This window comes from Hyaena hyaena, unplaced genomic scaffold (assembly GCF_003009895.1).
Source record: "Hyaena hyaena isolate Hyena2069 unplaced genomic scaffold, ASM300989v1 scaffold_632, whole genome shotgun sequence".
Lineage (NCBI taxonomy): Eukaryota > Metazoa > Chordata > Mammalia > Carnivora > Hyaenidae > Hyaena > Hyaena hyaena.
Window position 1 is genome coordinate 786,958 of NW_024081263.1, and position 17,307 is coordinate 804,264.

A 17,307-nucleotide genomic window follows, 5' to 3' on the forward strand; every position below is an offset into this window, starting at 1 on the left:
CACCCCTTTCTTCAATGGGAGGGTTCAATAAATGACAATGAAGAACTCAAGCCATGCTGCTCAGGAATGGGCATGGCATGGAGAAGGGGGCAGGCCACCACGTGGACATGCGCACTAGTCTTCCATTGTGTGTAACACCGTCAAGCCGGGCTAATGTGACCTGTGTGCGCATGTGCGAGTCCACTGAGGTGCGTATAAGCCAAGCCTGCTCGGGCTGCTGCGACAACGTGCCGTAGATGGATCACTTAAACAGCAAACGTGTCTTCCTCCCCCTTCTGGAAGCCGGCAAGTCCACAATCGAGGTGCTGGCCGACTCCGTTCCCGATGGGAGCCTGCTTCCGGGTTTGCAGATGGCCACCTTCTCATTGTGTCCTCACTTGGCCTGGGGAGAGAGGGAGAGGAAGCAAGGCCTCTGCTGTCTCTGCTGATGAGGACACGAATCCCAACGTCATGCCCCACCCTCATGACCTCATCTATCCCTAATTACCTTCCAAAGGCCCCACCTGCAATTACCAGCACACTGGCGGTTGGAGCGCCAACACTAAATATGGGTGGGGAAGCAATACAATCCATAGCAAACCCTGTGCTTGGAAATATGTGTCTGCGTGTACATGTCCCAGCATGCATGTGAGCAGAGGACCGGAGCAGCCCAGAGCAGCTGCAGACGGAAGCCCAGGCTCCTCCAGTCCCCATCCACCAGTCCTGCTTGCCCCGGGTCTCTGATCCATGTCACAGGCCCAGGCCACCAGACAGTTCTGTCTCCTATTTAAGTGAAAAAACCACAGCCACAGCTGAAGATTGCTGAAGTCACCCCATGCTCCCCGAGTTTCCTCCAAGCACAGCAGAAAGTCCTCCCAACTGGGGACTCTGCATCCAGCCCCTCCAGCAGGCAGCCTTCTGCCTTCCCCCTGGGGTCTCCGCTCATCCCCTCTCTTCCGGCTCTTTCTCATCACCAGTTAAATAAGCCCCAGCCTCTCCTATCTTACCAACAATCATCCAAACCAATCAGCCCTCCTTGGAGCCATATCTCCCTCCAGGGGCCACCCTGTCTCTCCCCTTCCTCAGCTAAACTTTGGAAAGGAGCTTTGTGCCACCCTGGCTTGCACTTTCAATCTCTGTACATCTTCAGACTGCACTCTGGCTCCCACTCCTTCCCTGGTTTCTGAGATGCCGGGTGCACGCAGATGCCCACCCATTGTGGCTGCTCCTTCGGAGTCTCCTTTGGGATTTCCTGCACATGTTGCAAAATACTACTTTGCCTGTCCTGCCCCCACCCCTTTTTCAAGGGTCGACATCCCCAGAACCTGCTAACTGAACAGTTACATGACCCACACCTCTGGTCATGACCAGAGAGCACGCCAGATCCAAATCTCGTTCATCATGTGCTCCCTCCTGGGCTGGGAACTGCATCACGGAGATTTGAGTCCATCCCTTGTTCCTTGTCCTGGGAAGGCAAGCTGGCATGACTTTGGGCTGGCCCGGATGCAAGTAGATCAGAGGAAGCCAGTGCAGAGAAAGAACAAAGCAAGTGCACAGAGAAAAGAAGAACAAGAGACACGGGGGCCCAGATAAAAAGACTTGGTGAGACTATTTGCATTGATTCTTTTTTTTTTTTTCATTAATGTTTATTTATTTTTGACAGAGAGCAAGGAGCAGAAAGAGAATTTCAAGCGGGCTCAGCACTGTCAGTGCTGAGCCCAGTGTGGGACTCGAACTCACAAACCATGAGATCATGACCTGAGCTGAAATCAAGTTGGATGTTCAACCAACTGAGCCACCCAGGCACCCCTATTTGCATTGATCCTTAATGGAGTGCAAGTCCCAGGTCTTCCTTGGCTCTGGGTATACTTTCTGACCCTGAGTTCTATAAAATATTCTGAATTTTCTGAATAGCATTTGTTTTGTTTAAGCTAAATTCAAGGGTTTCTGAACCAAACAATTCCAAAAGCAGCTTCTCTCCCTCAATCTGCTTTTAAACACTGACATTCCCAAGAATTCTTCCCTAGGACTCCTTCCTCAAATATTCTTTACCAGCACTTTCCAGTGGAAACATAATGCAAGCCACTTATGCAATTTTCAAAAATTCCTAGTAGTTGGAGCACCTGGGTGGCTCAGTTGGTTGAGCATCTCACTCTTGATTTCAGCTCAGGTCATGATCCCAGGGTCATGAGATTGAGCCTCACATCAGGGTCTGTGCTTAGCGTGGAGTCTGCTTAAGATTCTCTTTCTTCCCCTGCCCCTCTCCCCCACTCGCATTCTCTCTCTAAAAAAAAAATTAAAAATTAAAAATTCCTAGTTATTTTAATTCCTAGCTATTTTTTAGTTTTAAAAAGGTAAAAATAATTTTATCATATATCATATGTTTTACCTAACCAAAAATATCCATATGTTAACATTTCAACATGTAATCTATATAAAAGTTGTCAATAAGATATTTTCTAGCCTTTAATTCATATTAGGTCTTCAAAATCTGGCGTATAGTTTTCCCTAATAGCATTTCTCAGTTTGGACTGGTTCAGTTCAAAAGTTCAGCAGTGGCTAGTAGATACCACATTAGACAACTCAGAAACACTCCAGGGCTTTGACTGTCAGCCACAGAGTTAATTACTCTCAAATCTGTACTCAGACATTTGAAACAAAGCTTAATAAACACAAAAGAGATCATATTATACTGCTGCTTCAACTTTTCGGTGACTTCCCATTGGGATGAAGTCCAAACTCCGCTCTGAGGCCCGTCGCGCTCAGGCCCCATCCTGCCTCAATGGCTTCAAGTTTAGCCCCCTCCGCTGTGCACCCTGAAATGGACCCTCATTCCACTTGTTTCGGTTCCCAGATTGCACCTTCAAACACGCCCAGCACTAAACTTCTCCTCCCCCCTCCCCCACTGCACTTGGCTTGAGGTCAACTGACAATGGGGCCACCAGAGCCCCCCTTGGCTGGACTGGGTCTCAGCCTGTGAAGAGAAGAAACGGGCTCCGTGAGGAACACTAACCCCATCACCCCACAGCCATCTTTCAGTTGTCCAGAAGTCAGGATGGTTCCCAGGATGCCCTGGCCATAACCACTCCTGTGCTATTTCAGAGACACACAGGAAGGGAAGGGAAAATGCCGAGGAGGGCACTTCCTAGTCATGTGGTCAGGACTCCTGGTGAACTGGGATGCTGATCAGGATGTACATGGCCCATTCCTCTTGCCATTCCCAAATCCCTGGTCTGGACTGCACCCTTTCTCCATCTCTGCTTCTTCCTCTACAATACCAGCTCCTCCTGCTTTCCCTCCTCCCTGCTCTCAGTCTGAGAGCAGACTTCAGCTCTCTCCCTGAGCTCAGACTTCACCCCGCTCAGTGAATGATCATCCAATATGGGGCATCTCTCTCGGGCAGAATCCTCATGCCGAGCCACCTCATTGGTTGCTCGCCTCATGTCCAGCCTTTAGATGGCAGTTTCGGATGAATTTATAATTTCTGCACTGTTCGTTGCCCCAAGGAAGCCAGGCCATGAGACATAAAACTCACAGTTTGGCTCCTTGCTCAGAATGTTGCTATGTGCCCAGCAGGCGCTCGGAATTTGCCAGACTTCTGTCCAGGCCACTCATTTCAAACTCTCATGTAGAACATGTGATCTGAGCAAGAATATGTTCTCTGACCTGTAAATCATTTATTGGAAAAGTCTCACAAAACCATTAAAAATCAAGGTCACAGGTAGCCACGCACCTTAAATCCCATTTATGTAACAAGATAAAATTATACAAAATCCAGATGCATCAGAAAATCTGAAATATGTGATGGAGGCTAGCGTGGTCGAAAGAGCAATGGGAGCAAGTTCTAGATTTGCTTGCTGGGTGATCAAATCCCCCGCTTCCTCTGGGCCTTGGCGTCCCTATCTATACAACACGAAGCTTTCGTTTGAGTGACGGCATTCATCTCTGATGGCATGTGGCTCTTGGGCAGTCAGAAGTCTCGGAATGGACCCCTTCCCAGTGAGCATGGCCAGAACTTAAGCCCACATTCCACTCAGTCCAGGGAATGCAACTCTGAGTGCTTAATGACTCAGAGTGTCCCTAAAGGCTAGTTCTCAGTTCTTCGAATCATCTGCCAAGGGAACATTTCCATCCAGAAACTCTCCACGGTCTGGGAGGCTGGTGGGAAATCCCTGTGCTAGCCAGATGATCCCAGGAGCCGACCACAATTACCAGGAGTCCCTGGAATCTCCAGTTGAGCCTTTTCCAGGCTCAGCCTGGCTTGGAGCTGGTCAGGCACTAGGGAAGCAACTCTTCTCAAAGGCAGGGCTGGGCACACACTCAGAGAGGGAGGTTGCTTATAGCGGCCCCACCGTCTCCCCCTGCTGCCCTCAACCCTCTCCCTACTCCCTCAGGAGGGCACCAAGTCCTGATAGGAGATTGGCCCCAGAGCCCCCAAGCTGTTTGTCCAGCTGTCTTCACATTCCCAGGCCACAAGGCTTTTATATACCTTGGCTTGGAGAATGTTGTCAGGCATCTGGACACCCACCGGGTCCCAGGCCAGAACCAACACTGGGTGGGAGGAGGGAGGCCGGGCTGAGTTACATCCCTCTCTGGGACTCCCCTATTCTCCTCTGTACATAGTGAAGCTAAATGAACCCAGAGACCTCTTTAGCCAGGCACACCTCTAAAGCAGCAGGAAACAACCTGGCTTTGAACTTAGAATAGGTTTGAAGCAGTCCAAGACTTCACAGAGCCAGTGCCTCGAGAAACAATAAACGCCCTCCCCACTTAATACAGTTTACAGTTTGTGTAAGCCGCACAGCTATAGCAGGGCATCTTGAGCCCTTATAAGGGAAGTCAGAAATAAAACTGCTTCCTGTCAACATGAAGACTTAGAGGTTTATGCCTGTAAGAACTGAGAAATGCCCCTTCTTTCCTGGCCCTTTGCATCAGCTGATTTGTACAGGGTCTGACTACGTCCCATAAAACTCTGGAACCCTAGGGGTGCCTGGGTGGCTCCGTCAGTTGAGCATCCGACTCCAGCTCAGGTCATGATCTCATGGTTTGTGGGTTCGAGCCTCGTGTTGGGCTCTGGGCTGACAGCTTAGAGCCTGGAGCCTGCTCTGGATTCTGTGTCTTCCTCTCTCTCTGTCCCTCCCCCACTCATCTTTTGTTTCTCTCTGTCTCAATAATAAATAAACATTAAAAAATAAAATAGGGGTGCCTGGGTGGCTTAGTCGGTTAAGTGTCCAACTTTGACTCAGGTCATGATCTCACGGCTTGTGGGTTCGAGCCCCGCATCGGGCTCTGTGCTGACAGCTAGCTCAGAGCCTGGAGCCTGTTTCAGATTCTGTGTCTCCTTCTCTCTCTCTCTGACCCTCCCCTGTTCATGCTGTCTGTCTGTCTCTCTTTCAGAAATAAGTAAAACATTAAAAAAACAAACAAACGAACGAACTCTGGAAACTTAGGCATCCATGGTATTCAGACATATGCCAAAGAATCTGATGAAGTGGAGTGGATGGACAGTCAGTAGGAGGCAGATAACAGGGAGGGACAGCCAGAGACCCCAGAAGGAAAAACACCCCAAAGAAGGATCTGGCATAAAACCTCAAAGCAACAGTCGAGTTAGAACATGGTGGGGAAGAATGTTGTTGGCCTGGACACAGGAAGATTGGGGTCCTGATCTGGCTACTCTGGTAGTAAAATTGGCTTCGTATGCCTGGGAAGGGAAAGGGCTGTAGCGCTTCGGAGCCCACTGCACTCAAGCAGAAGGTGGACTCCTCACCTTGCAAAGATTTCCCTACTCAAGTAAGAGCAGGGGCATTCTTAGAAACATTTGGGTAGGAGTCTTCGGTATGTCTGGAATATCCTTGGCCAAGCGGGTATGGGATTGGTCACTATTCAAAATAAGTCTGAGACATCTTTAGGGTAGGGTTTCCCAAACTTAGCACTAGTGACATTTGTGGCCCAGAAAATTCTTGACTGAGCAGGGGAAGGGTGTTGTCCTATGCATTGTAGGATGCTCAGCAGCATCCTGGACCCTACCCGCTGTGTGTCAGTAGTACCACCACCCCCAGCGGTGACAACCAAAAAACGTCTCCAGACATTGCCAAATGTCTCCTGGAGGCCGGGTGCAAAGTGGCCCCCAGTGGAGAATCCCCGTTCTTAGGGTACGATGTGCTGAGGTCTATTTTCTCTCTAAAATCAATATAATAGTCTCACCTTTTTTTTTTTTAACTCTTTTAAAAGTTTATTTTGAAAGAGAGAGTAAGAGAACAAGTTGGGGAGAGACAGAGAGAGAATCCCAAGCAAGTTCTGCCCTCCCAGCTCAGAGCTCCATGCAGGGCTTGAACACATGAACCTTGATATCATAACCTGAGCTGAGATCAAGAGTCGTACGCTTAACAGACTGAGTCATCCAGGCGTCCAAAGAGTCTTTTTGCCAGAAACAAATAAGAACAGCTCGTTCTCACTGAGCTCCAGGGCAGTGGCTACTTTAAGATCTTTAGCTTCACTCACATGTTTAACCCTCCAGTACCCCAGTGAGGCAGGCACAGCTATTATACCCATCTTGCGAACAAGAATACTGAGATAATACAAGATTTTAGCAACCTGCCCTGGCTATACAACCAGTAAATGTGGAACAAGGATTTAGATCCAAGTAAACTGACTCCAGAGTCCACACTGTACATACTATGCACTATGCAAATTAAAAGCAAGAGGTTGCAACCTGCTTTATTGACATTTCCAACCAGATCTCCTAGAGGCCCGTCCATCAGAACTCGGCACTGCCCTGATCCTGAATGGCTCAGAAGGCAAACTGGTGGAGGAAATCAAGTGATTGTCTTAAAGTTGTGGCTACAAATAAAATAAGTTCATGTTCACTGAAAAAATAAAAACAAAAACTGGGGCGCTTGGGTGGCTTAGTCGGTTAAGCGTCCGACTTTCGCTTAGGTCATGATCTCGCGGTTCGTGGGTTCGAGCCCCGCGTCGGGCTCTGTGCTGACTGCCAGCTCAGAGCCTGGAGCCTATTTCAGAGTCTGTATCTCCCTCTCTCTCTGACCCTCCCCTGTTCACGCTGTCTCTCTCTATCTTAGAAATAAATAAAAATATTTTAAAATAAAAAATAAAAACAAAAACAAACAAAAACTATGGACAGAGAGAATAAGACAAAGGGAAAATTGTGAATCAGGATAAGCCAGAAGGTAAAAGCTGAGACACTAGAAGAATCGATGTACATCACGTATGATGTTGGTCTTAGGTTCTCCTTCTTCAAAAATAGCCTCTGATCTCTTTCAGAGTTTTTCTTTCACAGTTTCTTCCAGCTGAACAAAGCCATAATCCCATAAAATATGAGCCATCCCCAGGAGACCAGGGACTGGGGTTGTCAATTTTAGCAAATAAGAAACAGAATGCCCAGGAGCGCCTGGGTGGCTCAGTCAGTTAAGCGTCTGACTCTTGATTTCAGCTCCGGTCATTATCTCATGGTTGGTGAGTTCGAGCCCGGCATAGGGCTCCAAGCTGACAGTGCAGGACTTGCTTGGGATTCTCTCGCTCCTTCTCTCTCTGCCCCTCACCTGCTTGCTGGCTCTTTCTCTCACACACAAAAATAAATAAATAAACTTTAAAAACAGTTAACGAATACAAGATGCCCAGTTAAATCTGAATTTCAGATCAATGAATGATTTTTAGTATAAGTTTGTCCCATGTAATATGAGGGATATACTTATACTAAAATAAAATTTATTTGTTGATCTGAAACTGGGAGCCCTGTATTTTCTCTGGCAACTGTTCCCGAAGACAGACTGCTTGGATCGGGTCCACTAAGAAGGACAGAAGTCCCCTCAAGAGGCCACCACACTTCCCAGAGCCCAGTTTTGTCACTAAAAGGAAGACACTAAGGTCCCACCTGGCCCCCGCCAGCCCCCCCGCCCCCGGTGCCCAGACAGGCCCTCCCAGTCCATCCCCTCTCACCACCCCCACCCTGGTCCGCTCACCTGCCCTTTATACCCACTTGGAGAATTTCCACTGACATAAGGATACTCAGAGGGTTAATCCTTCTGATACCAAGTCACACTTTAACTCATTCCCTCCAGGCCAAGGATTAAATCCTGTCCATGTAGGGGTCAGGGCTACCACAGACCCTGAGAGCTGAGCACCCCACCCGCAAGTGAGGGGAGGCTCAAGGGAAAGGGAGGGACAGAACCCGGGGAGAGAGAGAAGGAAGGAGGGGCCGCCAGCCGGGTTCCTGTCCCCCCACAGAGCCAGCTCAGATTCGGCTCTAGGAACAAGTCAGCCGCAGAAGCAGCGGCAGCTTCTCTCCTCCGGCCAAGGACAGCAGGCACACAGACACACAGACAGAGGTGCTGGGCGGAAGTCCTCAGCCCCCAGCCGCTCCGCCGGGCCTGGCTTCATGGCCTTCAACGACCTCCTGCAGCAGGTGGGGGGTGTCGGCCGCTTCCAGCAGATCCAGGTCACTCTGGTGGTGCTCCCCCTCCTCCTGATGGCCTCCCACAACACGCTGCAGAACTTCACCGCGGCCATCCCCACCCACCACTGCCGCCCACCCACCGGTGCCAACTTCAGCCAGGACGGGGGGCTGGAGGCCTGGCTGCCCCGGGACAGGCAGGGGCAGCTCGAGTCCTGCCTCCGCTTCACCGTCCCCCGACGGGGACCGCCCTTTCCCAACGGCACAGAGGCCAACAGCACGGGGGCCACAGAGCCCTGCACCAACGGCTGGATCTATGACAACAGCACCTTCCCCTCCACCATCGTGACCGAGGTGAGGAAACCCGGGCCCCCTGCTCCGCGTGACCACCAGACTTGCCTTCCCCACTCAGACAGACAGACAGACCGAGGCTCGCATGCACGCACGCACACACACACGCACGCACACGCATCTGTCTCAGATTCCCCAGAGACCAAGATGGGAAGATAAAGAAAGGGGTTCAAGATGGGGGCCTTTGTAGAAAAGGGACATGTCAGAGTCCAGGAAGGTCTCTCAGATCCTGGGACTGGGGGGGCAAACGGGGAAGGGGAGTGTCAGGGAAGGGGGTGACACAGGCCTCAGAGGGCCAGCCCAAGGGATGGGAAGGGAAGCCTGACCCTTGCCCCCTCTCCCCACAGTGGGACCTCGTGTGCTCTAACAAGGCCTTACGCCAGCTGGCCCAGTCCTTGTACATGGTAGGGGTGCTTCTCGGAGCCATGGTGTTTGGGTACCTGGCAGACAGGTCAGTCCTGGGGTAGAGCCAAGGGGCCGGGCTGGGCCTGGGCCTCAGTTGGGTTTATGGGAACCAGGTGGGAAGTCGGCCTTACCACCCGGGGGGTGGTTTGAGGGCCTACGGGGCCAGCCCCGTGATACCGCACAAGTCCTCGAAAGACCAGGGCGAACCCCCCTCCCCCTACCCAGCCTGGCACCGTCACTTCTCAGGACCCCCGCTGCTGTTCTTCCCTCCTTCCCACAGGCTGGGCCGCCGGAAGGTGCTGATCTTGAACTACCTGCAGACAGCCGTGTCAGGCACCTGTGCAGCCTTCGCTCCCAACTTCCCTGTCTACTGTGCCTTCCGGCTTCTCTCGGGCATGTCGCTGGCTAGCATCGCCCTCAACTGCATGACACTGAGTGAGGGCCCCCCCCCACTCACCTCTGACCCTTCAACCCAGCAGCCACTTTCCAGCTTCCTCTCCCAGACACCCCCCCCGCCCCCACTCCTGAGTCCTGCCTGCCCTCTTTTGGGTGGCCAACCTAACAGCCTTCTTCTCGAACTCCTGACCCCCTCATTCAGACACAATTGCAAAGAAAAAAAACATTTTTTAGGGCCAGGAGGTTTCCAGGAATGAATGAAGCAGACTGGGTACAAGAGGGATTAAGGAACGGTGAGGACTGTATCCAAAGGAGGGTCACAGCCCCATCCAGAGGGGCCAAAGCCACTCAGCTGTTCGAGCCAGAAGCTTGTGTTGTCAGACCGTCCCCCTTCCTTTTTCTTAATGTAAAAACAGCCCAACAAAAATTAATTCCAGTATTTTTAACATGGGGCAAGCCAGCATCGTGTAGGTCAAACACATTTATGGACTGAGCGTGGTCTGTCCATGAGCCATCAAGGTGCATCCTCTGATAAATCTCTCCCTTCCCCCTGGTTCTCAGATGAGGAACCTGAGACTGGAGAGAAGAGAAAAGATTTACCCAAGGGCAACCCTCAAGCTCAGAAGGGAATCTATGGATTGGGGGTACTCCGGACTACAGGAATTAACCCGGGTGGGGCCAGGGCAAGACACCTAGAGAATTCAGCACCCAAATCCAGTCCGTTTCCAAGTCATTGGCCCAGCAGCCAAATCAGGAACCCATAAGGAACAAGGCTGAGCCTCTTCAGACCCCAGCAGAGAGGTGGCCCGACTCCCGCCTTGACTCACCCAGATGGAGGAAAGCTGCTGTCTTCTCCGAGCTGCTCTGGCCACTGAATCGGCCCAGGCTGGGGAAAGCAAGAGGGGAGAGGCTGCTGTTGAGAAAGCGCTGAATGGTCAGAGATGCTCTGAAGGGAAAAGGACGGTAGGCTGGGGAGAAGCAACACCCAGCAGCAGCGTGTGGAGGGAACAATTCCTAGGAATTCCAAACCTCATTCCTCCCCATTCCTACGTCCACCGGAAGTCCCCCACATCCCTCATCAAGGGAACCCGCCCGTTAGATGTGTCTTCCGTTGAGCCTTGGGACAGATCAAAGTCTGGGTGGAGAGAGGGGTCTCTGCCTGCTTCCCTCCCCACCCCGGGGGTCTCCACCCACCTGGAAGCCCAGCCAGTTGTGCCGCTGTGTTCCTACCCTCTTTCCAGGTGTGGAGTGGATGCCCATCCACACACGGGCTTGTGTGGGCACCCTGATAGGCTATGTCTACAGCCTGGGCCAGTTCCTCCTGGCCGGAGTGGCCTATGCTGTGCCCCACTGGCGCCACCTGCAGCTGCTGGTCTCCGTGCCTTTCTTCGCCTTCTTCGTCTACTCCTGGTGTGTGGGGCCCAGGGTGGGCAGGGCTGCAAAGGAGCCCAGAGGGCTGCAAGGGACAAGACCTCCCCCAGACCTCACACACTCCGCCCAACAGAATCAGAGAAGGTCACACCTAGGCCAGTGCCTCGGGATGACAGACGGGAAAACTGAGGCTGTGCGAGGAAGGATTTGCCCCTGGGTATCCAGCTCCTCAACTTCCCCCGGCTTCCCCCTCCCGGCCTGCCTGCACTGCTCCGTCTACTCAGCACCCAAAAGCTGAGCTCCTGGGTGGGGGTGAAGTCATCATCAAGCCAGACACTGCTTTGTGGTCCAAGCAGGAGTGATCTGGCAAAACCCCAGGGTTCCCAGCCTTAAATGAAATCCCACTGCAGGCCCTTGGGAAGCCCCCCCCCCCCCCCCAGCGGACTGGAACTGAAGCCATGTCGGCCCCTCCCCTCCCCTCTGCTCCCAGGTTCTTCATCGAGTCGGCCCGCTGGCACTCCTCCTCCGGGAGGCTGGACCTCACCCTGAAGGCCTTGCAGAGAGTGGCCTGGATCAATGGGAAGCGGGAAGAGGGAACCAAGCTAAGTATGGAGGTAAGACTCTCCCCGCAAGACCTCCCGTGACACCCCACCAGGAATCCACCCTCAAACCCTGAACCCGGGTCCCAGAGGGTTTCCCTGAGTAAGGGGTTAGGCTGGGAGGAGCTTCTGGAGGAGTCCAGGCTCTGAGCCCCGCCCATCCCGGCAGGTGCTCCGGGCCAGTCTGCAGAAGGAGCTGACCATGGGCAAAGGCCAGGCTTCCGCCCTGGAGTTGCTGCGCTGCCCCGCCCTTCGCCACCTCTTCCTCTGCCTCTCCATGCTGTGGTAGGCCCAGACAGCCCGAGAGACAACGAGATAGAGAGACAGCCCGAGAGACAAAATTCCGGCTGGGCAGAGGGTGGATGCAATGGGTGGAAGAAGCCAGACAAAAGGGAGGAAAAACCAGCACACCTGCTATGAGGGGCAGTAATCATCCACCAGGCACAGTCTTAACGAACAAGATGATCTCCAGCCTCAATTCACCACCGGTCCCCACACTGGGCACCCATCTCTCCATCTTCTTCCCCCTTTTACCAACTCTGTTCCAATATGGAAACACCTCATCAGAATTGGTCACCCCTAGAGTCCACAGAATTATATCACAAAGGCGGAGACCAGCCTGGCTTACAAAACATTTGGAGACTTTCCTGGCCTAGCAGTGGCTGCCAGAGATACAAACAAGGGCAGTAAGATGCCTAAAACTCATCTCCAAAAGTAACACTCTGGCCAAGGCTGATATCAGCCAAAAATGTTCCTTTCCCATTGCAGTGTTCCCCTTCACCCCTCTGATGTGCTACCTTCCTGATGCCATCAGCAGCAGTCCCATAACAGGAGAAGCACACCCCACACTTCTGTCACTGAATTCTTTGGTTCCAATTTGGGATTTACTCCGGTTGTGGGTTCTATCCAATCACCCAAGCTTCATTTCGTGGGCTCTTGACCTCTCAAGAAGCACCCATCCCTGAACCATGCACAGGTCAGAAAAGCTCTGGCCTCTCCCATCACCTTGACCTGAAAGATAAGGCTTGAAAATCCACCTGCCCTCCAGCCAGTATCAACAGATAAGATAAAGACTAAAACTAAGTAAATCTTACATGACGACTAAGCAAAAACACCCTAATATGCCAGGGATACTAGTTAGCAAGAAGATTGAGAAATCTGGGGTCTTAGAGGACCACCCCACACTTAAACGAAATACATACGAAATGTCTGAAGAAATATTAGCCAAGGCAGATTCCAGCTTCTTAAGCAGGGCACCCAGTGTAGCTCACCCCTATTTTGAATGAGCACCCCCTCCTTTAAGCCTTCCTGACAAACTCCATACTCCTCATCCTTCCCCACTAGGTTTGCCACTAGTTTTGCCTACTATGGGCTGGTCATGGACCTGCAGGCCTTTGGGGTCAGCATCTACCTAATCCAGGTGATTTTTGGTGCTGTGGACCTGCCTGCCAAGCTTGTGGGCTTCCTTGTCATCAACTCTCTGGGCCGCCGGCCTGCCCAAATGGCCTCACTGCTGCTGGCAGGCGTCTGCATCCTGGTCAATGGGGTGATACCCCAGGGTGAGCACCCACGAGTACCTTGGTCCTTCATCTTTAGCCCTATCTCCAGATTCTCATCCCCTACTCCCGAGCTCCCACTGGCCCCCTCCTTTCTCTCCAGATCAGTCCATTGTCCGAACCTCCCTTGCTGTTCTGGGGAAAGGCTGCCTGGCTACCTCCTTCAACTGCATCTTCCTATATACTGGGGAGCTGTACCCCACGGTGATCCGGTGAGTGGGAGCCAAGTGGGAGGGGGCTTGGGACAAGACTCTCGCCCACACATAGGTCAGACCCCAGAGCCGTCGCCCAAGGCTCCTCCCAGCGCTCATCAAGGCAAGGCATGTATCAGCCACTCAGTACACACTCCATGGCTAACACAGGTATGTCTGCCCACTAAGCCCTTACCCGAGCCAAGGAAAAGATCTCAAAAGGAGCAGGGCAGGGTAGACAGCCAAGAAGACATTTCTCACAGGCAATTAACTGAAGCTCCACCTTGATTTCCAAAACACAAGTTAGAAGCCACCACCAAATCTAAATCTCATCTATAAACCAAGCGGTCCATCCCAAACCAAAGACCAAACCGGAGAGTAATTCCTTATCACAAAAGCCACATTAATAATGGTGGTGCTTGGTAGCTCTATGGATAAGCATAGCACTGCTGTCTGAGTGTCACAATTGGGGACCGGGGGAGGGCATTTTTGCATGAAGAAACAAGAAACGCTTATCAATTTTAAGAATGGGATGCAAAATTCACAAGATGTCTAAGAAAGGCCAGGCTTCCCTAAGCTACTCGGAACCAGCAAGGTCATGGTCACTGTCCTGTGCCCACATGGGACTTCAGGGGAAAGAGCAACAGTATGAAGCACTCACTATGTGCCAGGCACCGTCTTAAACTTTTTACAAATATCAACCCATTTTATCCACAAAGCAAGCCTTTAAGGTAGGTACTATGACAATTCCCATTTTACAAACGAGAAACGTGAGCCACAGGAAGGTTAAGTGACCTGCCCAAGGTCACACAGCTTGGAAGTGAGGCAGCTTGAATTTGAACTCAAGCAATTTGGCTCCTGAGTCAATGTTTTTAACCTCTGCTTTCATAGAGAATGTTCTTCTTCTTTTTTTTTTTAATTTTTATTTATTTCTAGGAGAGAGAGAGATAGCATGAACAGGGGAGGGTCAGAGAGAGAGGGAGACACAGACTCTGAAATAGGCTCCAGGCTCTGAGCTGGCAGTCAGCACAGAGCCCGACGCGGGGCTCGAACCCACGAACCGCGAGATCATGACCTAAGCGAAAGTCGGACGCTTAACCGACTAAGCCACCCAGGCGCCCCTCATAGAGAATGTTCTTAACATAGTCCCAGCATGCAGCAGCCAGGTCCTCTCCCCTGGCGATTCTAATCCGATAGGACTGTGTACGCTGGAACAGCTGTCACTCAGAATCCCCCAGGTGATCTGAGCACGATTGGCCTAACTTAACTGTCTGATTTGACAGCTCAGGAAACTGAGGCCCGGAGATGAAAAGGGACTCTTCCTAAGGTCACATACAAAGCAAGATAAGGGCCAAGGTGAAATTCAGTCTCCTGGTTCTTTGGCCAGAGCCTTTCCCAACCTATTTTGTTAACAAAAAAAAAAAAAAAAAAAAAATCTCCAGAACAGGGATGCCTGGCTGGTTCAGTCAGCAGAGCAGGTGACTCTTGATCTCGGGGTTGTGAGTTCAAGCCCCACATGGGGCTCCAATAAGTAAATAATAAAAATGATTAATAAATAAATAATTGTTTTTTAAAAAGATCTCCAAAACAAATAACAAATTGGTTTGTTAATAATCAAATGGGAAATTGACAGGGGACCAGGAGGCCTCAGCCTGAGCTGCCCTGACCCCAATACCTGAGCATTCATGCTAGAACAGTGACTGACACCATTCCACCTTGGGCCCCACAGGCAGACAGGCATGGGAATGGGCAGCACTATGGCCCGAGTGGGCAGCATCGTGAGCCCACTGGTGAGCATGACTGCTGAAATCTACCACTCGGTGCCTCTCTTCATCTACGGTGCGGTCCCCGTGGCTGCCAGTGCGGTCGCTGCTCTCCTGCCAGAGACCCTGGGCCAGCCACTGCCAGACACCGTGCAGGACATGGAAAGCAGGTGGGAGCAGGGACTTACCCCAGGTCACACAGCCAGGCTGGGGTGGTACCAACGCTCAAACCCAGGCCTCCCCTTCCAGGCCAGGGCTCTTTGTCTGCTTCCCCAGTTGACTGGGAGTCTTCTAGATTCCTGGGGCTTCCGAACCCTAGAAGCAGTGGATGTGTGGGGCCCAGAGATGGTAGCTGGGCACAGCTGAGTAGAGAACTCCCCAGAAGCCCCCAGCTCCTAGCCCTGGCCTGGAGACTACATACCCAGGACACCACTCTCCTGCCCCCCCAGGAGGAGAGGAAAGCCAAGACGGCAGCAGCAAGATCAGCAGAAGCAGATGGTCCCGCTCCAGGCTGCAGCACGAGAGAATGGACTCTGAGCACCAAGAAGGGACCTCACAGAGCCTAAAAGGCAGTGAGGGTCCCACAGGTCCTGAACCACCCACTGGAGGAGGGGAAATGGCAACCCAAGAGTCCAGGCTGTGGTTCAGGAAAGCACCTCCCAGGGGGCTCCCTCCCTGAATAGGCTCCACCAAGACCGTGTCATTAAAAGGTTTGTGTGCATCTCTTTTTGTCTGTCGTCTCAAATGTAATAGCCACTCCACATCAGCCAGTGGCCCGAAAGTTCAGGCAGTCCAGTCCCTGCCCTCAACCTCCAGTACTTTATAAACCCTCCCCTGTCTCTACTTTCCACCCGCTTCCCTCCTCCGTCTCTACCCTATTCAAATATTCCCGTGAGTTTTTAAATATCTTAGGCTCCTCCCCTTCCCTCCCCGCCTCCTGCCCAGTTTAGAAATTGACAAGGGACTAAATGAAAGCAGCCAATCAGAGGCTTTGTTTCGGGCTCCTCCCCCTCTGTGAGGATAGATGGGAATCTCCTGTAGCCAAGAGGGAGAAAACGGACCACAGAGGCTGGGACGTCAGGAGGCTGGCCCCTGCTCCTCAGATCCTAGCAGCGTCCAAACTCGAAACCAGTTTGTCACTTCCTGCTCTGCAGCTGGAGGTTCTGCCCGCTAGCGATCCTAACCCTTCCCACTACCCTGTGTGGATTTTCTTCGCTGTTCTGCCTCCTGCAGGCTGGGGACTGGGGGAGACAAGGGAGGAGGGAAAGGGGACGGTAGAACGGAGCCAGAGAGAGCCGGCACCAAATGCTACTTTGATGCCAGGCACTGCCCTAAGCATTTGGCATATACTGACTCATTTACAATTCCCAGTAACTTTCTAGAGATAAGTACTATTTTTATCCCCCATTTGAGAAATGGGCAGAGAGTGGTTAAGTCACTTGGCCAGATTCACACAGCTAGTAAATTGTGGAGTCAGGATTAGAACGCAGACAATCCAGCTCTGGAACGCAGGTGCCTGTCCCCTCCACTGCCCAGGGCTATGAGGCACTGAGACTTTGGCCTCTTGCAACGCCAGGACTTGGCTTCTTCCCCTCCCTCCTGACCTAAAAGGAGAGAGAAGGGTAAGGGGGAGGAGAAAAAGAATCCTGGACAGAACTACACAAAAGGAGGGATGGAAGGCAGTTTAGAGGTCACGGTCAGGAAAAGAGGAGGATATCCGATCGCCTGTGTCAGCAAGGGAGCTCATTTCAAGGAAGTCCGGGGCCATGCGAAGACAGCCTTATTAGCACCCATAGGTGGCAGGAGTCAGGGCACGAGCTGTGCCCTCTTGCAAATGTGCCTTCTCAGTCATGCTTCCCCCCACCCCCCAGTACATTGTCCATTACTCTTTCCCCTGCAGCTGACTCAGCCCCCCACCCCCATCCCTCGGGGAAAGTCCACACCTCTGAAGTTGCACACATTGTCTTCCAGTTGAGACCATAGGCTCTAGCTGAGTCAGGGCAACCTGGAGAGGGGAGGTAACCCAGAGCTGCCCTGAACAATCCACAAAGCCCTGGGACAACTCACAGCAGCTCAGACAGCAGGACTTTCAGGACAAACTGGACAGAGCTAAAATCATGATAACCCACCCACCTCCCGAACATCTGGAGACTGGATGTTCCCCCATGTGCTGACACTTCCCATGCTCCCCAAGAACTTTTGGGTCATTGTAGGATCCAGTAGATGCTCAAGGACCCCCAGCCCTATCCCCACTGCTATTTCTCAGGCAGCACTGCCCCCCTGACT

General features: G+C 52.0%; 1 protein-coding gene across 1 annotated transcript; it reads left to right on the forward strand.

Moving 5' to 3' along the window:
- Window positions 1-8,319: 8,319 nt before the first annotated feature.
- On the forward strand, window positions 8,320-15,742 carry SLC22A6 (solute carrier family 22 member 6). Its single transcript, XM_039257691.1, has 10 exons — window positions 8,320-8,743; window positions 9,088-9,191; window positions 9,426-9,580; window positions 10,783-10,951; window positions 11,403-11,526; window positions 11,681-11,796; window positions 12,856-13,070; window positions 13,171-13,279; window positions 14,988-15,191; window positions 15,471-15,742. Exons 1-10 carry the CDS (start codon window positions 8,375-8,377, stop codon window positions 15,556-15,558), a joined length of 1,653 nt encoding a protein of 550 aa, XP_039113622.1. The 5' UTR covers window positions 8,320-8,374; the 3' UTR covers window positions 15,559-15,742.
- The last annotated feature ends 1,565 nt before the right edge of the window (window positions 15,743-17,307 follow it).